This window comes from Entelurus aequoreus, linkage group LG17 (genome assembly GCF_033978785.1).
Source record: "Entelurus aequoreus isolate RoL-2023_Sb linkage group LG17, RoL_Eaeq_v1.1, whole genome shotgun sequence".
Taxonomy (NCBI): domain Eukaryota; kingdom Metazoa; phylum Chordata; class Actinopteri; order Syngnathiformes; family Syngnathidae; genus Entelurus; species Entelurus aequoreus.
Window position 1 is genome coordinate 29,635,576 of NC_084747.1, and position 25,360 is coordinate 29,660,935.

Consider the following 25,360-nt stretch of genomic DNA (forward strand, 5'->3'; position numbering starts at 1 on the left):
ACTACAACTCCACAAACTAACAAAATGTTTTTACTCTCGCTCGATTCGTAGTTAAAAAAGAAAAAAAAAAAATTTCTGCAAGTAAAAAAAAAAAGATTCCCAAGTATAAAAACAACTTTCAGAGAGTAAACAATTTCCAAGTATTATAGCAATTATCGTCAATTGAAAAGAATAACAAAACCATTTGCAAGTGTAAAAAACATGTTTTTTTAATATATTTGTTTTACCTATGGTACATCATCTACATATATGTACACATGTATGTACATACACAAATATACATATAGTTATATATATATATATACACACACATACACACATACTGTACAGATATACACACATGCAACATTGATCTACATTCTATTATATACTACCATGATCATCTTTATCAATGATTATATGACAGACATCTTCTGAATATGTCCATTTTATCTCTGATACTAAATGTTAATTTTTCCATTTTAATTATCCGCGTCAGGGCTGTTGTCCAGGATTTTCTATTAGGTCCTGTTTTCCCCTTCCAAGTCTTTGTAATCTGTTTAATTGCAGTGATTCTAAAGATGTGAAATCAATCTGCATATATGGATTTCATTTATGCCAAGCATATTTTCTTTTACATTACATTCCCTTTAAAGCATGACAGTGATTCCCTCATCATTTCTACCTCTTCCCAAAAGGGTCACAACACTAGGCAGGTAAACAACACATGGGTATGGCTTCACCACACCCCTTCCACTTTGGGCTGGGCAGATAAAATATCTCATTGATACTTTCCACGCAAATTCTCGCCAATACCTAGACTGGCTTGTGTTTAGTTATGACGTACTACTGGCGTTGTTTTCCTAACAATTGTCTACAACAATATTGTGTATGTTGTGTTGGTATTGTCAAACTGTCAAAAGCACTCACCTTGAACAATTTTCAGTTAATACATGTAATCGGTATCGGTATTGTTATGGGCAGATCTCACTCATAGATGGTCAATATCGAAATCGGCAGCAAAAAATCGGAACATCGTACAAAACATACTCTATACCGTAAAAGTCGCTACTATTTTCCTACACTTTGGACCCTGCGGCTTGTAAAACGGTGCGGCTCATTTATGGATTTTTCTTCGCCGAAGCCATGGTGAAAAGCAAATACGCTGAGAATGTGTTATTTTCATTGAGCTGTGGCGCCATCTTTTCGACGAGTTCGCTCACTGCCGGTGCTGCAGTGTCCTTCCATACATCGGTAGTGCTTTATTTATTTTTTCAACCGCAATGCAGTTCCGTATTCTAGCCGTCCATAGCTTTTCCACCCGTACGGATTCTTCTTTCATCGCTCCAAGCAACGTTTATAAGTTTTACAATATAACTAAAACAACTCTTACTTACGAAACCGTTCCATGTGTGATGTCTGTACGAGTGTTTTCATGCATATTTGTATGCGCTATTATAATGTAATAATGATAATAATAATAATTGTCTCCGAGGATACATTTGTCTTGGACATCAAGACACAGCGTTTTACATACATACATACATACATTCAGTTCATCCAATAATACAGTGACGACAGTGAACAGTTAGTTATGAGATCCCCCTGTATTGCACACCTCCCGTATTGCGCTATCCCAATATTGCACTCCTTATTTTTGCATCCGTAGTTTTCTGTTGTTAAGTGAAGTGAATTATATTTATATAGCGCTTTTCTCTAGTGACTCAAAGCGCTTTACATAGTGAAACCCAATATTTAAGTTACATTTAAACCAGTGTGGGTGGCACTGAGAGCAGGTGGGTAAAGTGTCTTGCCCAAGGACACAACGGCAGTGACTAGGATGGCGGAAGCGCGGATCGAACCTGGAACCCTCAAGTTGCTGGCACGGCCGCTCTACCAACCGAGCCATACCGCCCCAAGTGCTTTGATTGCCAGTGGGACAAAGGAAAATCTATACCTGTTGAGTTTGTATGTTGCTGTTCTGTACCGTTTACCATTTGGTATGTAATGACCCCAGCCTCGTTAGCATGAACAAATATGCTAACACATTTACCAGTGTCTGTTTTAGTATTATTAACTTACAATGGCATTCTTTTTTGTATGGTTTCAGCATCTCTGTCTGGACTGGAGCCTGCAGTGCCTCAGACTGGAAGTCTCTGCAGAGAGTGGTGAGGACGGCGGAAAAGATCATCGGGACTCCTCTTCCTCCTATCCAGGAGATCGCAAAAATCCGCCGCCTGACCAGGGCTCAGAAAATCTGCAGAGACTCCTCCCACCCCCACCAAGCACTGTTTTCACTGCTGGACTCTAGAAAGAGGTTCCACAGCCTCTGTAGCAGAACCTCCAGGTTCTGTAACAGCTTCTTCCCGTAAGACTCTTGAACGCATTAAAATAATCCCCTCAAGTCCCCCCAAAAATGGATTAACTCGCTGTAATATAAAGACAATATAACATACATCCATTAACGTGGATGCATATGCAAAAGTGCAATATATTTATCTGTACAGTAATCTATTTATTTATATATGCACCTTATTGCTCTTTTATCCTGCATGACCATGAGCTAATGCAACAACATTTTGTTCTTATCTGTACTGTAAAGTTCGAATTTGAATGACAATAAAAGGAAGTCTAAGTCTAAGTTGAAGACTTACTAATTCCTCAGTAAATTCACCAAAACGTCACCGTGGAGTTATTGAGTCTGTTTAGCTGATTGGAGAGCTAGCTTCCATGACGATGACTTCTGTTTTGTTTGCCCGGCCGTTTTACTGCCGTGTTACAGACACCGTTTGGAATCAATTAAGATATGTAAATAAACATGTACAAAATAATTATGTGTAAATAACTAATTTCACAACCTATATATCTGTGACTTATAGTCGTGTGGAAACATATATATTTTTCTAAAATGTAGTGGGTGCGCTCTATAGTCCGGAAAATACTGTATATCTTGAATTTGGGTGAAGGTTCTCTTTATGTCCAAAAGCAGGTACCTGAGGAGATGGAGGCCAAGCGGAAAGCATCCTGGTGTCGTCCGGGTGGTGCTGGTTCATACGGGGATGAGTCCTCCATGTCGCCACCTGAAAGGCAACAACACGCTTTTTTAATCGCGTACAATCAAGACAACTCCATGAACCACAGCCTTTTGAGAACGTCTCCTTGAAAAGTCTCCCATTATGAGTAAGTAAGCGTGCGTCTGACCGAGGTCGTTGAAAAATATATATATTTTCATCACCGTCTACGTTCCTTTTTAATGATATATGTGTGGTTTGAGGATAAGTAGCAGCACATTTTCTTAGCCTACAAGGAAGATGCTCTTTAGAAAAGAACCCCCCCCCCCAAAAAAGAACTCAAAGAACCCAATTAGCCCTCCTTCAGTGTGCCTCTGTGTTGTCCCTAATCCCGCATTTAGCAGTCACAGCCATTCAGCGTGACTGAAACTCTCTCGCCAGAGAGCAATGGTGTTGCGTTTGAGTCCCAGTGGGAAAAAAATGAAAGCCGGGAGCAGTGAGGAACTTTCCTTCGCACCCCGACACCCAAACACTGGAAACACAACTTGATGCACAAAGTGTCAGAGAGAACAGAGGATCTAAAGCGGAGGTATTACCAGTGTCAAAAAAATCAATTATATATATATATATTAGAGATGTCCGATAATATCGGACTGCCGATATTATCGGCAATAAATGCTTTAAAATGTAATATCGGAAATTATCTGTATCGTTTTCAAAATGATTGGTATCGGTTTCAAAAAGTAAAATAAATGACTTTTTAAAACGCCGCTGTGTACACGGACGTAGGGAGAATTACAGAGCGCCAATAAACCTTAAAGGCACTGCCTTTGCGTGCCGGCCCAGTCACGTAATATCTACGGCTTCTCACACACACAAGTGAATGCCATGCATACTGGGTCAACAGCCATACAGGTCACACTGAGGGTAGCCGTATAAACAACTTTAACACTGTTACAAACATGCGCCACACTGTGAACCCACACCAAAGAAGAATGACAAACACATTTCGGGAGAACATCCGCACCGTAACACAACATAAACACAACAGAACAAATACCCAGAACCCCTTGCAGAACTAACTCTTCCAGGATGCTACAATATACACCCCCCGCTACCCTCTACCCCCCCGCCCCCACACCTCAACCCCGCCCCCCCAACCCCGCCCACCTCAACCTCCTCATGCTCTCTCAGGGAGAGCATGTCCCAAATTCCAAGCTGCTGTTTTGAGGGACGTTAAAAAAAATAATGCACTTTGGGACTTCAATAATAAATATGGCAGTGCCATGTTGGCATTTTTTTCCATAACTTGAGTTGATTTATTTTGGAAAACCTTGTTACATTGTTTAATGCATCCTGCGGGGCATCACAACAAAATTAGGCGCATAATAATGTATTCATTCCACGACTGTATATATCGGTATCGGTTGATATCGGTATCGGTAATTAAGAGTAGGACAATATCAAAATAACAGATATCGGCAAAAAAAGTCATTATCGGACATCTCTAATATATATATTTTCAAATTACAGTTATTGTTAATGATAAGAATTCATTAAAAACAATTGTAAAAATTAAATTCCAAAATAACTTCTTTTTTTTTTTACATCTAATTAATTACTAGGGAAAGTAAGTAATGCCATCCATCCATCCATTTTCTACCACTTATCCCTTTCGGGGTCGTGGGGGTCGCTGAAGCCTATCTCAGCTGCATTCGGGCGGAAGGCGGGGTACACCCTAGACAAGTCGCCACCTCTTTGCAGGGCCAACACAGATAGACAGACAACATTCACACATTTGGGCCTATTTAGTGTTGCCAATCAACCAATCCCCAGGTGCATGTCTTTGGAAGTGGGAGGAAGCCGGAGCAATGCATTACTTTAAAAACATGTAGCATATGCTGTTGAGAGATGTTTCATGAGAGCAGAGCGTACACATTTTAGCGAACCTGTGTTTGTTAGCTTAGCAGCATAATACTAAAATATTACAGTAATTTGACAATGAGATCTGAGGTTGTGCTTTTACTAGTGTCTATACCTCTAAGTCCAGGTGGTATGAAACGAGTAAAACATCAATACAGTACTTGTTTTCCAATCTTTTTTAAAATCCTGTGCTTTTGGAGGTGGTGGGTTACAAGGAATGGTAAATAGTAGGGATGTCCGATAATATCGGCCTGCCGATATTATCGGCCGATAAATGCGTTAAAATGTAATATTGGAAATTATCGGTATCGGCTTTTGTTATTATCTGTATCGTTTTTTGTGTGTTTTTTTTTTTTTTTTTTATTAAATCAACATAAAAAACACAAGATACACTTACAATTAGTGCACCAACCCAAAAAACCTCCCTCCCCCCATTTCTTTCTGTTATCAATATTCTGGTTCCTACATTATATATCAATATATATCAATACAGTCTGCAAGGGATACAGTCTGTAAGCACACATGATTGTGCGTGCTGCTGGTCCACTAATAGTACTAACCTTTAACAGTTAATTTTACTCATTTTCATTAATTACTAGTTTCTATGTAACTGTTTTTATATTGTTTTACTTTCTTTTTTATTCAAGAAAATGTTTTTAATTTAGTTATCTTATTTTATTATTATTTTTAAAAAGTACCTTATCTTCACCATACATGGTTGTCCAAATTAGGCATAATAATGTGTTAATTCCACAACTGCATATATCGGTTGATATCAGTATCGGTTGATATCGGTATCGGTAATTAAAGAGTTGGACAATATTGGAATATCGGATATCGGCAAAAAGCCATTATCGGACATCCCTAGTAAATAGTAAATGGGTTACACTTGAATAGCGCTTTTCTACCTTCAAGGCACTCAAAGAGCTTTGACACTATTTCCACATTCACCCATTCACACACACATTCACACACTGATGGCGGGAGCTGCCATGCAAGGTGCTAACCACGATCAATCAGGAGCAAGGGTGAAGTGTCATGCTCAAGGACACAACGGACGTGACGAGGTTGGTAGAAGCTGGGGATCGAACCAGGAACCCTCAGGTTGCTGGCACGGCCACTCTCCCAATCGTACACATCCAGACACTTACTCAAGGAACACATTTCAAACATTGATAACCAATTCATAAAGTCAGAAGTTGTTTTAATATTTGATAAAATATGAACTTATTTAACTACATATGCTATGAAACCCCGCGGCTTATAAAACCGAACGGCTAATTTATGGGTTTTTCTTCGCTAACGGCCATATTGCAAATAGTTTTCATTAGACACAAGCTGAAAAGGTGTGTTATTGTTTGTGCTGTGGCGCCATCTTTTGGACGAGTTTGCTCGCTGCGGGTGCTGCAAGGTGAATGTCTACAAGTGTTTCCTGCTGTTTAAAGCTTTGAACCGGAAGTACAAGCGCCGCTCTGTTTTCTAATCATCCATAGCGTCTCTACTCGAATAGATTCTTCATTCATCACTCCAAACAACGTTTGAAAGTTTTACAATATATCTAAAACAATTGTACTTACTAAAGCGTATGTAGGAGTGTCTTCATGCATATTTCTATGTGCTACCGGAACGTAGTCAAGCGACCATCGTTAGCATTAGCTATTATGCTAATACATTTACGAGTGTCTGTGTTAGAATTATTAACTTACAACGGCATTATTTTTGTATTGTTTGAGTTTCACAAATTCCTCAGTAAATTCACCAAAACGTCACCGTGGAGTTATTGAGTCTGTTTAGCTGATTGGACAGCTAGCTTCCGCAGCTAGTGGGTCCATGACGATGACTTCTGTTTTGTATGATCAGCCGTTTTACTGCCCTGTTACAGACACCCTTTGGAAACAATTAAGGTAGGAAAATAAACATTTACAAAATATATCTGTGTAAATAACTAATTTCACAACGTATATATATGCGGCTTATAGTCCGGTGCGGCTAATATATGGGAAACTATTTTTTTTCTCTAAAATGTAATGGGTGCCGCATGCAGTAAGAGACACATTCATAACAATATGTAATATGTACAATATTTACCATATTTTGATCATTTTAATCATTGCCAGGACTGATTTCTTCAGCGCATTGATTTCCGTTACAATAGCAGCGCACTTCCGACTACTGGCAACAAATGTGTGTTCCTACTTCCGGAAACAAACGCAAGTGTTGTTGTTTTTTTAATAATGGCAGACTTGGTAACAAACAACAATTCGGACGAATGAGGATGCACAATCTTATCTTTTTGAAGCTGAATATACAGAGGGTAAACTACTGCTTCTAGAAGCCAGACGTTGGAGCTACAGTTTGGTTATTATAAGGGTTACAGATAGGGATGTCCGATAATGGCTTTTTGCCGATATCCGATATTCCGATATTGTACAACTCTTTAATTACCGATACCGATATCAACCGACTCCGATATATACAGTCGTGGAATTAACACATTACTATGCCTAATTTGGACAACCAGGTATGGTGAAGATAAGGTCATTTAAAAAAATAAAAATAACATAAGATAAATAAATTAAAAATATTTTCTTGAATAAAAAAGAAAGTAAACCAATATAAAAATAGTTACATAGAAACTAGTAATTAATGAAAATGAGTCAAATTAACTGTTAAAGGTTAGTACTATTAGTGGACCAGCAGCACGCACAATCATATGAGGGGCCGTTAGGGACATTATTCAGAATTACCTCTTACATACACTACTGAAATGCTCTCACATAAACAACTGAAATCTTTTTGTTTTATACACACTACTGAAACACTCTTATAAACACTACTGAAATGCTCTTACATAAACAACTGAAATCTTTTTCTCTCACACACCCTACTGAAACACTCTTATAAACACTACTGAAACACTCTTATAAACACTACTGAAATACTCTTACATACACTACTGAAACACTCTTATAAACACTACTGAAATACTCTTACATACACTACTGAAACACTCTTACATACACTACTGAAACACTCTTATAAACACTACTGAAATACTCTTACATACACTACTGAAACACTCTTATAAACACTACTGAAACACTCTTATAAACACTACTGAAATACTCTTACATACACTACTGAAACACTCGTATAAACACTACTGAAACACTCTTATATACACTACTGAAACACTCTTATAAACACTACTGAAACATTCTTACATACACTACTGAAATGTTTTTGTCTCACGCACACACACACACACCTGGAATTATTTTTCACTAGTATGTATAAACGGATTTCACCTGTGTGTGTGTGTGCTTTTTACACGTGTGTGTAAGGGACAACAATTTCAGTAGTATGTGTGCAAAGATTTCAGTTATGTGTATGAGTGCATCTTACCATTGTGTATACGAGCATTTTACCACTACGTGTAAGAGCATCTTACTAGTGTGTGTGAGCGATGTTGCATTCCGGTTCCGGTATAATCCCCGCCCCTTTTCAGACAAGTTTTTTTTTTTTTTTTGTTAAAGCCAAGTTGTGGACAAAATGTCTGCCGACAAGTAGCTTAACCGAGGCGGGAGCTCCACTTCATAATTTGAGGGCTTCAGCGGAGAATATAATAACACTTTCAATGCAACAAGTGTCGGACTGCCGCCATGGGTCTCCCCCGCAGGACGCGGCACCTGAGCGGCCACACAGCGGTGCCTTTCTCCTCCCGACAGCCGCAGCCTGGAGCACTCGTTCCATTGCGAGTTTGCACCGCACACATGCAACGTTTCAGTTCATGGACATCGGGGCAAGAGGAGGAAAAGGTCATTAGACATTATTTATTTCTAAATGATTTGTTGAATCACACGAAATGTAAGACAACATGGCATTGTAGTGAGCTACAATGGTAACATGTCCAAATGTGAGTCACGTCGTGTTACGTCAGTAGCTAATCATATACTAATGATAATGGATTGCATTTATTTAGCGCTTATCATCGACTAGATAAGGGGTCCCCAAACTACGGCCCGCGGGCCGGTTACGGCCCTCCAAAGTCCAACATCCGGCCCGCTGGAAAAAAAAAAATGTTTGTATTATTTTCAATCTGTCTTTTCTAATCTAATCCATTTTTTGGTGTTCCCTAGCCGCTCAGGCAAATCATATTGTCTACAAATGCATTTTCCTGTATGACGTATATTGTCTTAGCTGTTTTCATGTGATCTGATTATTACATTCTTATTTCAGAGTCACCACACAGCTGCATGACCATTTCAACAAGGACGGAATAAACAACCTCTGGATTCATGGAACTTCTCTGCACACAAATATATTAATTGGAATATTCATTACATTTCTCATAAACATATTAAATATCTTTTCTTTTTTTCTCAAAAAAGGTTCCCTATGCCTTATTATTTATATACTTTTCAATGCTTCTTGTAGTCAGACAATAGATATTGTTTGTCTAAAATTATAGTTTAAGTTAATGTGTTAATATTTACACCTAGCCCCTAACCTAAATACAATAATCATAAGACAAAAAAATTGTGTATCACAAGCGTTTGGGACAAGTTTGGGGAGATTTTGACAAAGTGTGTGTGGTGGTGGGGGCTGGATGACATTACTAGTCAGAACATAAAATAACTTCAAAACATCAACCGTAGAAACATAAATGTTCACAGCACAAACGTATTGCGGTGTTATTCTGATATTTGCAATAATAAAGTGGGCAACTTCATACAGGTCTGTATAACAGGTTCCTTATTTATTTATTTTTTACAAAATGTTTAAACAAAATGTTAATTTGCAGAATACACTGCACAAGTGAAGAAAACATTTTAACAAACCTTATTATTCCCATGTTGTCCACTGAATAAAGTGCAGAATTGAAGTGAAAATGCCTATTCCATAGTTGCCATCATTTTCAAGTGGGTTCACTTGTTGAAAAATGTTCATTGTTGTCTCATTAATGTTTACATCTATGTCTGGAATTACACACCGACAAGTATTGAAAGGATATGAATGAGACATAAGGAACCTTTCTGAGCCAAAAAAGGTTGTTTTCAACACACTGTTGAAAATAATATTCACAATGTTTCTATGTGAAATTTATTGAATATTCCAATTAATATATTTGTGTGCAAAGAAGTTCCATGAATCCAGAGGTTGTTTATTCCGTCCTTGTTGAAATGGTCATGCAGCTGTGTGGTGACTCTGAAATAAGAATGTAACAATCAGATCACATGAAAACAGCTAAGACAATATACGTCATACAGGGAAATGCATTTGTAGACAATATGATTTGCCTGAGCGGCTAGGGAACACCAAAAATGGATTAGATTAGAAAAGACAGATTGAAAATAATAATACAAAAAAATTGTTTTTCCCAGCGGGCCGGATGTTGGACTTTGGAGGGCCGTAACCGGCCCGCGGGCCGTAGTTTGGGGACCCCTTATCTAGTCGATGATAAGCGCTAAATAAATGCAATCCATTATCATTAGTATATGATTAGCTACTGACGTAACACGACGTGACTCACATTTGGACATGTTACCATTGTAGCTCACTACAATGCCATGTTGTCTTACATTTCGTGTGATTCAACAAATCATTTAGAAATAAATAATGTCTAATGACCTTTTCCTCCTTTTGCCCCGATGTCCATGAACTGAAAGGTTGCATGTGTGCGGTGCAAACTCGCAATGGAACGAGTGCTCCAGGCTGCGGCTGTCGGGAGGAGAAAGGCACCGCTGTGTGGCCGCTCAGGTGCCGCGTCCTGCGGGGGAGACCCATGGCGGCAGTCCGACACTTGTTGCATTGAAAGTGTTATTATATTCTCCGCTGAAGCCCTCAAATTATGAAGTGGAGCTCCCGCCTCGGTTAAGCTACTTGTCGGCAGACATTTTGTCCACAACTTGGCTTTAAAAAAAATAAAAATAAACTTTTCTGAAAAGGGGCGGGGATTATACCGGAACCGGAATGCAACATCGCTCACACACACTAGTAAGATGCTCTTACACATAGTGGTAAAATGCTCGTATACACAATGGTAAGATGCGCTCATACACATAACTGAAATCTTTGCACACATACTACTGAAATTGTTGTCCCTTACACACACGTGTAAAAAGCACACACACACACAGGTGAAACCCGTTTATACGTACTAGTGAAAAATAATTCCAGGTGTGTGTGTGTGCGTGAGACAAAAACATTTCAGTAGTGTATGTAAGAATGTTTCAGTAGTGTTTATAAGAGTGTTTCAGTAGTGTATGTAAGAGTGTTTCAGTAGTGTTTATAAGAGTGTTTCAGTAGTGTTTATAAGAGTGTTTCAGTAGTGTTTATAAGAGTGTTTCAGTAGTGTATGTAAGAGTATTTCAGTAGTGTTTATAAGAGTGTTTCAGTAGTGTATGTAAGAGTATTTCAGTAGTGTTTATAAGAGTGTTTCAGTAGTGTATGTAAGAGTGTTTCAATAGTGTATGTAAGAGTGTTTCAGTAGTGTATGTAAGAGTATTTCAGTAGTGTTTATAAGAGTGTTTCAGTAGTGTTTATAAGAGTGTTTCAGTAGTGTTTATAAGAATGTTTCAGTAGTGTATATAAGAGTGTTTCAGTAGTGTTTATAAGAGTGTTTCAGTAGTGTTTATAAGAGTGTTTCAGTAGTGTGTATAAAAGAAAAAGATTTCAGTTGTTTATGTGAAAGCATTTCAGTAGTGTATGTAAGAGGTAATTCGGAATAATGTCCCTAACGGCCCCTCATATTTTTGGGTTGGTGCACTAATTGTAAGTGTATCTTGTGTTTTTTATGTTGATTTATTAAAAAAAAAAAAAATAAATAAATAAATAAAACGATACGATAATTAAAAAAAACGATACCGGTAAATTCCGATATTACATTTTAAAGCATTTATCGGCCGATAATATCGGCAGGCCGATATTGCTCCCGTTAGCTGCATTGCTAGGGGCCATTATTACATTACAAAAACCAAACCTTTTGTCTTCTTGTCTCTCCCAAGGGAAACCCCCCCAAAAAAAGGCGCAGTTCCCCTTTAAGACCTGTCAGCAGAATGACTCAGGAGACACACAACATCTGTCTCCTGTGACGAGGACTAAATCAGTAAGCCATGTGATGATATTTCACTAAAAACCTGTCTTGTAAACGTTGCGTTTCTTCATTAAAAAACTGACGAAACTCCGACAGAAAACACACAGGCGTGCTGCAAGAGGGAATAAGAAACATAAAAATAAAACCAAAAAAAAACAAAAAACATTTCAATCTTGTGTCCAGAGAGGGGAAGAAAAACATATCTTAAGCTGGTGTACGTCTGTAAAGTTACTGCTTTGTGTGCAGCGCTCTCCCCTGTTTTCCATCAATATTGACAATCATAACAAGATAGAGAAGCTCTCCGAACACACGGCAGCACAGCGCAGTGTGTAAGTGTGTGTGTGTAAGTGTGTGTGAGGGAAGAAATGGGAAAGAAAATGTAATCCTCTAATCCGCAAAGTTTTGAGTGTATGCACTTTTCTCGTTTTCTCCCCGTCTTTGTTTGTACTTGCTGATCAAATTATACATCTGAGTGTGTTTGGAAGTGAAAGTGTGTGTCTGCTGCGACATCCCTCTGCGTGCTTTTAATTACGCTAAAGTTGTGCTGCTTGGAGGACTTGGAAACTACCACTTAGTCCGCCGACAACCTTCAGCACCGCGACTCTGCACGTCTGTTTTCTTTTAGGCCCCCGGAACCAGTTTTTAGTCTTTAACGCAGGGGTCCCCAAACTTTTTGACTCGGGGTCGCATTGGGTTGAAAAAAATTGGCCCGGGGCCGATCTGTATATCACTGCAAAAACTGAGATCTAAGTAAGATTAAATATCTCAAATAAGGGTGATATTTGCTTATTGTCTGTCTGATAAGATAATTCTTCTCACTAGGCAGATTTTATGTTAGTGTTTTACTTGTTTTAAGGGTTTTGGTCCTAAATGATCTCAGTAAGATATTACAGCTTGTTGCTGAGATTTGATGACCTATATTGAGTAAAACATGCTTGAAACTAGAATATCAACTGTTGCAAAGCTGTGTCATCAACACTCACAAGTATAAAACTACTTTTTTAAAGTAATCATTTCTTATTTCAAGCATGAAAAACAAATAATGACTTTGACACAATTGTGTCTCATATTAAAACAGATGACAGCCAAATGGACTTTGCTGTTTTATTTTCAATGAAACAGTAGAAAATACGTACTCATATAGTAGTAAAATTGTTATTAGTGAGAATATACTTATTTTAAAAGGTATTTTTGGGTTCATTGAGGTTAGCTAATTTTACTTGTTTTGGAAAGTCTTTACAAGCCAAATTTCCTTGTTCTATTGGCAAATAATTTTGCTTAGTTCAAATAAAATACCCCTAATTTTTCTATTTTTTTTTCTTGTTTTTGAACACTGACTTTTTGCAGTATATATATATATATATATATATATATATATATATATATATATATATATATATATATATATATATATATATATATATATATATATATATATATATATATATTCAGAGTGCGATGATGTCCCGTTATCGATGGGAAAATGCATTTTTATGCTTTGCCTGAGCGGCTAGGAGACACCGAGAGTAACAAGCTGTAGAAAATGGATTAGACAGGACAGATTTTAAAAAATAAAGAATTTAAAAAAAATAAAACCTTTTTTTTGTTTACTTGGGACTTCCCGCGGGCCAGATTTTGGACACTGGGGCCGTAGTTTGGGGACCCCTGCTTCAACGTGTGCGCTGTTAAATGAAAGGTTTCACCAATCACAATTTAATGAATATTCAGGGTCTGTGAGGTCATCCAGTCCGGATTTGAGATCTTTAAATACGCTGTTTTATTTCCGGACTTTTGTCTACACTTTGCACCCTGCGGCTTATAAACGGTGCGGCTAATTTATGGACTTGTCTTCCCTGACAGCCATAATAGAATATGATAGGATAGGATAGGACTTTATTGTCATTGCCCAAGTACAACAAAACTATGTTTTCAGCAAGAACCCGTTCAAGATTAGACAAACAAACAGTGTGCAGGGTTACAGAACAGGAACGCTGATGGGTCGCCAAAGGCGCCCCGTAAAAGATAAGAAAAAGGTGAAACGCTGGGGAAGAAGATGAGTAAAAAAATACAATCTAGACTGGGCTCCTAAGTGGGCCTAGTCTGGAGTGGGAAAAAATCCATGCCATGCACACATAAACACGTTACATTTAATCACGACAACTCGCAACAGAGGGGCGGGGAGTTGGGGCCCTGGAGGGCGACTGCTGCTATGAAGCGCTGCCAGCCGTCCATCACCCCGAGGGGAAACAAGCGGTGGTGAAGGCGTGGGGTGGGGGAGGGTGGGGGAGAGTGGGGGGGTGTATGTGCCCATTGTCTTGGGTGTGATGATGTAATGTAAATGCAAATAGTTTCCATAAAACACATGAAAAGGCGCTGAAAAAGTGCATTATTGTTTGTGCCATGGTGCCATCTTTTGGACGAGTTCTGTTTAGAGCTTTCATCAAACGTTTAAGTGCTGTTCCGTCTTCTAGCCGTCCATAGCGAATCTACTCAAATCTTTATTTATTATTCCAAGCAACATTTGTAAGTTTGTAAGATTTACAATATAACTAAAACGAGTCTTGTGGTTAGAGTGTCCGCCCTGAGATCGGTAGGTCATGAGTTCAAACCCCGGCCGAGTCATACCAAAGACTATAAAAATAGGACCCATTACCTCCCAGCATCAAGGGTTGGAATTGGGGGTTAAATCACCAACATCATTCTGGAGCGCGGCCACCGCTGCTGCTCACTGCTCCCCTCACCTCCCAGGGGGTGGAACAAGGGAATGGGTGTGTGTGACTATCAGTGGTACTTTAAAGGGAAACTTCGGTTTTTTTCAACCTGGGCCCTGTTTTCATAATTTTTTCTGTATATGTGAGTGCTGGATAAAACATTTTTTGAGGTCGCGCCAGTATTGAGCAGGGCAGGCAGCCTCCAGCCCAGCTAACGCTCGTACACAGGGCAACTGGCTCTCGTCAAAATTCGGCCTATAAACATGCATTTTTTTCACACTGACAGGCTCAGATAGTTACAATGAGTGTCCGACAACATACTAGAAAGGAGAAATTAACGTATGTCTCTACCTTTAGCTGGAGATCGCTGTTTGTTGTGAGCTGTGTCCAAATCTCACCACGCTACAAATCTCGTTCCGAAATCTCGCGATAACTCGCGACAAAACACCGGTGGAAAAACAGTTACCTGACTGAGGTGAAGAGAGATGACTGACAAACAAACAAACTTTTCTATAAAACTAAAATAACAGTCTTCGGTAATCCAACAGAAAATCACTTCGGTCGTCTCTCTTCACCTCAGTCAGGTAACTGTTTTTCCACCGGTGTTTTGTCGCGAGTTATCGCGAGATTTCGGAACGAGATTTGTAGCGTGGTGAGATTTGGACACAGCTCACAACAAACAGCGATCTCCAGCTAAAGGTAGAGACATACGTTAATTTCTCCTTTCTAGTATGTTGTCGGACACTCATTGTAACTATCTGAGCCTGTCAGTGTGAAAAAAATGCATGTTTATAGGCCGAATTTTGACGAGAGCCAGTTGCCCTGTGTACGAGCGTTAGCTGGGCTGGAGGCTGCCTGCCCTGCTCAATACTGGCGCGACCTCAAAAAATGTTTTATCCAGCACTCACATATACAGAAAAAATTATGAAAACAGGGCCCAGGTTGAAAAAAACCGAAGTTTCCCTTTAACTTTAACTTTTTTACTTTACTGTCTGTAGGAGTGTTCTCATGCACATGTGTACCTGCTATCGTAATGTAATGAAGCTAGCGTCGTTAGCATTAGCTCATATGCAAACATGTTTACGAGTGTCTGTGTTAGTATTAATAAATCACAATGGCGTTCCTCCGTAAAGTCACCAAAACGTCACCGTCGAGTCATTGAGTCTGTTTAGCTGATTGGAAAGCTAGCTTGCGCCGCCAGTGGGTTCATGACGATGGCTTCTGTTTTGTTTGATCAGCTGTTTTACTGCCGTGTTACAGACAGTTTGGGAAACAATTAAGGTACATTTACAAAATATTTATTTGTAAATAACTCATTTTAATACATTATTGTATTATTATAGTCCAGTGCGGCTAATATATGAACATGTTTTTTTCTTCAAAGACTTAATGGGTGTGATCTATAAACCGATGCGCTCAATAGTCTGGAAAATAAGGTAATTTAGTCCACATGCCTAGAATTACGGTTACATTTGCCTTTGATGCATTTTGACAAAGAGAATAAAGCTTTCACAAATCACAAATAAGTTTTATGAACTTTAAGAGTATGTGAGATAATCTAGTCCGAATTTGAAAACATTATGTAAAGAGGTTTTTAAACTGGAGGTCTAAACTGTGATCTAAAAAGGGGTCAAATGTGTTTTCCTTGCATTTTACCAAATAGGTGAAACGTTTCACAAATCAAAAACTGTGTATTATGACTGTTCCATCAATTCATCCAGTCCAGATTTAAGAGTTTTAAGTGGAGTGGTTTTTGATGTGGACCCTGACTAATGTGTGGATTTAGCTATTGTGTTTTTCCTAACAATGTAAATGATCCTTTGTGTACGCTGCAATGCTTCTTCTGGAACAGTGCTTCCCACACATTCATTTACTTGTGGTGGGCCAAAAAAGGGTTAAACATGCTTTTAATGCATTTTAAAAAAATAGATTAAAGGTGTTGCAATTCACAAACTGTGATTTTATGAGTCTTCAGTGTCTGTGAGAGAATCTCGTCCAAATTTGAGAATTTTAAATGGAGCGGTTTTTACAAAACCTAAAACCAGTGAAGTTGGCACGTTGTGTAAATGGTAAATAAAAACAGAATACAATGATTTGCAAATCCTTTTCAACCTATATTCAATTGAATAGACTGCAAATATGAGATATTTAATGTTTGAACTGGAAAACTTTATTTTGTGCAAATATTAGCTCAATTGGAATTTGATGCCTGCAACATGTTTCAGAAAAGCTAGCAAAAGTGGCAAGAAGACTGAGAAAGTTGAGGAATGCTGATCAAACACTTATTTGGAACATCCCACAGGTGAACAGGCTAATTGGGAACAGGTGGGTGCCATGATTGGGTATAAAAGCGGCTTCCATGAAATGCTCAGTCATTCACGAACAAGGATGGGGCGAGGGTCACCACTCTGTGGACAAATGTGTGAGCAAATTGTTGAACAGTTTAAGAACAACATTTCTCAACCAGCTATTGCAAGGAATTTAGGGATTTCAACATCTACCGTCCGAAATATCAGCAAAAGTTTCAGAGAATCTGGAGAAATCACTGCACGTAAGCGATAATATTACGGACCATCGATCCCTCAGGCGGTACTGCATCAAAAAGCGACATCAGTGTGTAAAGGATATCACCACATGGGCTCCGGAACACTTCAGAAAACCACTGTCAGTAACTACAGTTTGTCGCTACATCTGTAAGTGCAAGTTAAAACTCTACTATGCAAAGCAACAACCATTTATCAACAACACCCAGAAACGCCGCCAGCTTCGCTGGGCCCGAGCTCATCTAAGATGGACTGATGCAAAGTGGAAAAGTGTGCTGTGGTCTGACGAGTCCACATTTCAAATAGTTTTTGGAAACTGTGGACGTCGTGTCCTCCGGAACAAAGAGGAAAAGAACCATCCGGATTGTTCCAGGTGCAAAGTTGAAAAGCCAGCATCCGTGATGGAATGGGGGTGTATTAGTGCCCAAGACATGGGTAACTTACACATCTGTGAAGGCACCACTAATGCTGAAAGGTACAGTACATACAGGTTTTGGAGCAACATATATTGCCATTCAAGCAACGTTATCATGGACGCCCCTGCTTATTTCAGCAAGACAATGCCAAGCCACGTGTTACAACAGCGTGGCTTCATAGTAAAAGAGTGCGGGTACTAGACTGGCCTGCCTGTAGTCCAGACCTGTCTCCCATTAATAATGTGTGGCACATTATGAAGCCTAAAATACCACAACTTAAGCTGTACATCAAGCAAGAATGGAAAATAATTCCACCTGAAAAGCTTCAAAAATGTATCTCCTCAGTTTACTCAGTGTTGTTAAAAGGAAAGGCCATGTAACACAGTGGTAAAAATACCCCGTGCCAACTTTTTTGCAATGTGTTGCTGCCATTAAATTCTAAATTAATGGTTATTTGCACAAAAAAAAGAAGTTTCTCAGTTCAAACATTAAATATCTTGTCTTTGCAGTCTATTCAATTGAACATAAGTTGAAAAGGATTTGCAAATCATTGTATTCTGTTTTTATTTACCATTTACACAACATGCCAACTTCACTGGTTTTGGGTGTTGTACATTCTGTCAGCATTTCAGTTCAACTTCAGCATTGGAGCATTCACACGCCGTTCCTTCAGGAATTGCCTCGTCTGGTTTTCAGCGTGTTATTTGTCAGAAAGTATGCGTGTTCATGACTCGACTTACTTAAAAGGGCATCGTGTGTGCTGAAATATGGCCGCTCTTATAAATAACACGTCCAATCATCCGTCATTATCATCACGCAGTAGAACAAGTCTTGCCAGCCACTTTGCGATGTGCTGTTCTCAGCTGCGGGGCAGCGATTTATCGACGTAATTAGTCCTCTTATTCGCCATCATTTAGTCTGACGGACCATCAGGGCTTTGCATCCGTCATCCCTCCCCGCGTGCGCTACCAATGCAGCCCGACTCCCCAGGTGATGAACGTTGTCCCTTTGATTTGCCGCCACTTTCTTGGCAACCTCGAGCAGAGTGGATTTTAATAACTGTCATTCATGTTGATTGATCTCACGTACTTCCGCGGGGGAAAGCGTCGACGTAACGGCATAATAGACGCCGGGCCTGCGTTCGCAAGACTCGGGCGGAAACAACAAAACGTGACAAAGTTTTGCTGTCGGAGCTCCGAAAAGCCTCTAAATGAGCTGTCAGGGAGTCGAATTGCTTTTGAGGAGAAAAGGCTGCAGTGTTGTCAGGTTCTTTCCATTAGCAACATGGAAGTCACGTGCATTTTTCGGGACAGAAATTCAGTGCACAGCAGTGCTTTTGAAGTGATATTGACATTTTAAACTCAATTTCAAACCTGACAAATGGAATATTGGATTAGCCCGTGGTAATAATTTAAGTCCCGTATTCGCAGGCGGGCAATCCGAGAAAAGAAGCATTTTTTTTTTTTTTTTTATACCTTTCCCTCACATTTCCTTCGGCGATGTGTAAATGGTAATACGGATAGTTACACACTCACTTAACTGACATCATCATTTTTTATACGCCCGGCGTTGGGATATTGAAAAATTTCAGCGAGAAGAAACCCTTTCATGGCGTCGCTTTCGGTCAGACGGATCATTAATATACCACTGTGGCTCAAACATTCGGTTGTACTCCTCTTGATGTGTCTGAGGTCCAGAGGGCCTTAAAACGAGTGGATCTTGGTAAATCTGCAGGTCCTGACAAACTCGAGCCCTTTTTTCTGAAGTCAGCCATTGATTTTATGCTAATGCTAATACATTTACGAGTGTCTGTGTTAGTATTATTAAAGGCCTACTCAAATGAATTTTTTTTATTTAAACGGGGATAGCAGATCCATTCTATGTGTCATACTTGATCATTTCCCGATATTGCCATATTTTTGCTGAAAGGATTTAGTAGAGAACATCGACGATAAAGTTCGCAACTTTTGGTCGCTGATAAAAAAAGCCTTGCCTGTACCGGAAGTAGCGTGACGTCACAGGTTGAAGGGCTCCTCACATTTCCCCATTGTTTACACCAGCAGCGAGAGCGACGATTACCCCATTAATTTGAGCAAGGATGAAAGATTCGTGGATGAGGTACGTTAGAGTGAAGGACTAGAGTGCAGTGCAGGACATATCTTTTTTCGCTCTGACCGTAACTTAGGTACAAGCTGGCTCATTGGATTCCACACTCTCTCCTTTTTCTATTGTGGATCACAGATTTGTATTTTAAACCACCTCGGATACTATATCCTCTTGAAAATGAGAGTCAAGAACGCGAAATGGACATTCACAGTGACTTTTATCTCCACTACAATACATCGGCGAAGCTCTTTAGCTACGGAGCTAACGTGATAGCATTGTGCTTAACTGCATATAGAAACAGACGAAATAAACCCCTGACTGGAAGGATAAACAGAAAATCAACAATCCTATTAAACCATGGACCTGTAACTACACGGTTAATGCTTTCCAGCCTGGCGAAGCTTAACAATGATGTTGCTAACGACGCCATTGAAGCTAACTTAGCAACCGGACCTCACAGAGCTATGCTAAAAACATTAGCTATCCACCTACGCCAGCCAGCCCTCATCTGCTCATCAACACCTGTGCTCACCTGCGTTCCAGCGATCGACTGTGCGACGAAGGACTTCACCCGATCACAGATGCAGTCGGCGGCCCGGAGACGGAGGAAGTTAAGGTGAGTTCGGCGGCTAGCGCGTCTGCTATCCATCTCAAAGTCCTCCTGGTTGTGTTGCTGTAGTCCGCCGCTAATACACCGATCCCACCTACAGCTTTCTTCTTTGCAGTCTTCATTGTTCATTAAACAAATTGCAAAAGATTCACCAACACAGATGTCCAGACTACTGTGGAATTTTGAGATGAAAACAGAGCTTTTTGTATAGGATTCAATGCGTCCGCATACTTCCGTTTCAACGATTGACGTCACGCGCAGACATCATCATACATAGACGTTTTCAACCGGAAGTTTAGCGGGAAATTTAAAATTGCACTTTATAAGTTAACCCGGCCGTATTGGCATGAGTTGCAATGTTAAGATTTCATCATTGATATATAAACTATCAGACTGCGTGGTCGGTAGTAGTGGGTTTCAGTAGGCCTTTAACTTACAATGGCATTATGTTTGTATTGTTTCAGTTTGACAAATTTCTTAGTAAATTCACCAAAAAGTCACTGTAGAGTTTTTGAGTCTGTTTAGATGACTGGAGAGCTAGCTTCTGCAGTCAGTGGGTCCATGACGATGACTTCTGTTTTGTATGATCAGCAGTTTAACTGCCCTGTTACAGACACCCTTTGGAAACAATTAAAGTATGAAAATAAACATTTACTAAATATTTCTGTGTTAGTATTATTAACTTACAAAGGCATTCATTTTTGTATTGTTTCAGTTTGACAAATTCTTCAGTAAATTCACCAAAACGTCACCGTGGAGTTTTTGAGTCTGTTTAGATGACTGGAGAGCTAGCTTCTGCAGTCAGTGGGTCCATGACGATGACTTGTTTTGTATGATCAGCTCTTTTACTACCCTGTTACAGATACCCTTTGGAAACAATTAAGGTATGAAAATAAACATTTACAAAATATTTCTGTGTAAATAACTAATTTCACAACGTATATATATGCAGCTAATATATGGAAAACTGTTTTTTTTTCTCTAAAATTTCATGGGTGCCGCTTGCAGTAACAGACACATTCATAACAATATGAAATATGTACAATATTTACCGTATTTTGATCATTTTAATCATCGCCAGGACTGATTTCTTCAGCGCATTGATTTCCTGGCAAGAAATTCTTCAAGTTCTTACTTCTAGAAACAAACGCAAGCGTTTTTTAAAATAATGACAGACTTGGTAACAAACAACAAAGACGACTATATTTGGACAAATGAGGATTCACAACCTAATCTTTTTTAAACCTGAATATACAGAGGATGAACTACGGCGTTGGAGCTACAGTGGTTATTATACAGGTTACGGAACGTAAATGAAGTATTGTTGACGTGTTTGAATGCATTTTGAAAGTGATTTAGAGGTAGAATTGATTGCTCCCGTTAGCTGCATTGCTAGCCACCAGGAACGAGGCCATTATTACTTGTTAGAATGCAAAAGAAAAACAAAACCTTTTTGTCTTCCTGTCTCTCACAATGATTGTGAACGACAGGGAAAATCCCCCTGAAAAAAGTGCAGTTCCCCTTTAAGACCTGTCAGTAGAATTAATCAGGAGACACACAACATCTCTCTCCTGTGACGACGACTAAATCAGTAAGCCGTGTGATGATATTTCACTAAAACCTGTCTTGTAAACGTTGCGTTTGACCATTAAAAAACTGACGAAACGCCGACAGAAAACACACAGACGCAACACCGGCGTCCAGTGATTGATTTGATTGTAGAACCGCTTACACGTATTTTTAATATTTCCTTGTCTAGTAACGAGATTCCTAACGTATGAAAATCTGCCTATGTTTTACATTTGTTGAAAGGAGGTTATCCCACAGCTACAGACCCATCTCTAAATTATGTACTTTAGCGAAAGTTCTTGAAAAGTTTGTTAGCGAACAACCTAAAGAATTTTCAGACAACCATGGTCTTCTATCAGAACATCTGTCAGGCTTTAGGAAACGTCACAGCACAATAACCGCTGCCATTGTTGACATTATTGGAGCATTGGACTGCAAAAAATAGTGTGCAGCTCTATTTGTTGACCTGTCAAAGGCGTTTTGACACGGTCAACCATACAATTTTAGCATCGATTGCAAAGGATTAGCGTATCTCGGCATGCTGTTAACTGGTTTTCTAATTACCTTTCTGATAGAACACAATGTGTCCAGTTTTCTGGGTCTTCTTCATCTTTCCTCTCTGTGTTAAAGGGCGTACCACAGGGTTCAATATTAGGACCGCTGTTGTTCTCCATTTACGTGAACAATCTTTGTGATAAAATATCAGATGCTGCGTTCCATTTCTATGCAGACGATGCGGTAATTTATTGTTCATCCCCCTCTGCAGCGCAAACCCTCGAACTCTTGCAGTCTGCTTTTGATGTTGTTCAGTCCCAGCTGACCCAACTTAGGCTAGTGGTAAATGCAGACAAATCTAAGGGGATGTTATTCTGAAATAATGTTTTTCATAAGGGTTGAGCTTGAGTTGGTCACAACATACTGTATAAGTACTTTGGACTTATTATTGATGAGAGATTGTCTTTTAAAGCACACATAAGAAAGCTTGTCTGTAAGCTTAAAATTAAATTGGGTTTCTTTTTCAGAAATAAGTCTTGTTTTTCCCTAAAAGTTAGGGAACATCTGATCTCATCCACATTCCTTTACTTGATTATGGAGACTTGTTTTTTATGAATGCACCTGGCACTTAGGTTTTAGTACTGATTGTGGAAATATTGTCCACCATTGTACACATTCATGTATTTGTTACCTTCTTGAGACCTCCGAATAATGCGTACCTCTTTAGTACCACCCTTTCTAGATATATAAAGATGTGTATTTACAACATTAATAATATATATATACTATGCAAATAGGGTTGGGTATCGAGTATCGATTGGAACCGGTACTAACTTTCCGATTCTTCCGGAATCGTTCAGCTATTATTCTGGACATCTGTGTTGGTGAATCTTTTGCAATTTGTTTAATGGACAATGAAGACAGCAAAGAAGAAAGCTGTAGATGTGATCGGTGTATTAGCGGCTGGCTACAGCAACACAACCAGGAGGACTTTGAGTTGGATACGCGGTACCGTGAGTACGCAGCTTTGGCTTCCAAACATTTGATCGCTTGTCCGTACGTGCGTGCCGCTATGTGCATGTCACGTACGTAACTTTGGGGAAATATATGTGCTGTATGAACTTTACGGAGGTGAACGGTACTTTGAGCTGTGGGATTGAGTGTGTTGTGCGGGTGTTTGAGTTGTATTGGTGGGTTATATGGACGGGAGGGGGGAGGTGTTTGTTATGCGGATTAATTTGTGGCATATTAAATATAAGCCTGGTTGTGTTGTGGCTAATAGAGTATATATATGTCTTGTGTTTATTTACTGTTTGAGTCATTCCCAGCTGAATATCAGGTCCCACCCGCCTCTCACAGCATCTTCCCTATCTGAATCGCTTTCACTGCCCTCTAATCCTTCACTCTCACTTTCCTTATCCACAAATCTTTCATCCTCGCTCAAATTAATGGGGTAATCGTCGCTTTCTCGGTCCGAATCGCTCTCGCTGCTGGTCAACATGATTGTAAACAATGTGCAGATGTGAGGAGCTCCACAACCTGTGACGTCACGCTACTTCCGGTACAGGCAAGGCTTTTTTTATCAGCGACCAAAAGTTGCGAACTTTATCGTCGATGTTCTCTACTAAATCCTTTCAGCAAAAATATGGCAATATCGCGAAATGATCAAGTATGACACATAGAATGGACCTGCTATCCCCGTTTAAAAAAGACAATTTCATTTCAGTAGGCCTTTACGTTTTAGTACTAAATGTGGAAATATTGTCCACCATTGTTCTTTGTATCTTTAACTGCCCAAAGACTTTCTTGATGGATAGTTTTTATATATAAATGTCTTCTTGGACTTGTCCCCACCTATCTGTGTTCCTTTGTGTGTAGAGACTCCAGTCATAACAGCCTACGCTCACAGGATGTCCTCCACATGTTGGTTCCTAGAGCCAACACAGAATTTGGTAAAACAAATAAAAAAGCCTTTAGTTATGCGGCTCCCTGGTCATGGAATGACATCCAGAAAGATCTGAGGCTACCAGAAACGATGACTTTGGGAGAGTTTAAGTCCATTTTAAAAGATCGAGGAACCAGCTCTCTTGGACAATGTACTTGCTTTTAAATTTAATTATTACTTTTAAAATTATTTTTGACCTGTTGTGGTATGACTGCTGTTGTTCCGTTGTATTGTCTTGTTGTAATTATTATTGTAACTTTGTTTCTGCCGCCCTCTTTGTCAGGTCACTCCTGAAAAAGAGATTTTAATCTCAATGAGTCTTTACCTGGTTAAGTAAAGGAAATTGATTGAATTGAAAATCGGACTCGCAATTTACGTTTGACATCAACACGTCCGTAGAACCATATATTTTGGATCCTCGGGGACAAGACGCCTGAAGGTGTCCCCCCCCCACCCCTCCCCCATACACACACACTTGATATATTTACATGCACTAAAACTGATATTTGCAGGGACTTGGTTTAAAAAGCAGCTTTTTAAAAATGTATTTAGATTTTTGACTCTTTAAAGATGGTATTAACATACCTAGTATCAGTGATGGCTACATGTAGCTAAGCTACGTAGCTTAGCATTTTCCAGTAGCTTGGCGGTAGCTTAGCTACTTTTTTTAACAATTATTTTTTTCTTTAGCTTCGCTACCTTTTTGACCCATGTAGCGAGGTAGCTTACATCAAAGCTACAAGCTACAAAGAGAGAAAATGGACTGTGGATCCAGGCCCCAAAAACAAAGATGGAGAAAATCCAAAGACCTGGATGAATGAGAACATCCATGATGATTGGTTGGTGTTCATATGATCAGTCACAATTGGCTAAATTTAAGGCGAAATATAACAGCCTGGCCAATCAGAGGCAAGATAAGGCGGGTCATCAAAACTAGTAAGCAAAATAATTAAAGA

The 25,360-nt window shown here is 39.3% G+C and overlaps 1 protein-coding gene across 1 annotated transcript in view; it reads right to left on the reverse strand.

Annotated features, from left to right (window-relative positions):
• LOC133632783 (GDNF family receptor alpha-2-like) overlaps positions 1-25,360 on the reverse strand; it is a 287,070-nt gene that overhangs the window by 218,972 nt on the left and 42,738 nt on the right. The window contains exon 3 of the mRNA XM_062025454.1: positions 2,973-3,059. Coding sequence (XP_061881438.1) covers positions 2,973-3,059 — 87 coding nt within the window. The remainder of the gene's footprint in view (positions 1-2,972; positions 3,060-25,360) is intronic.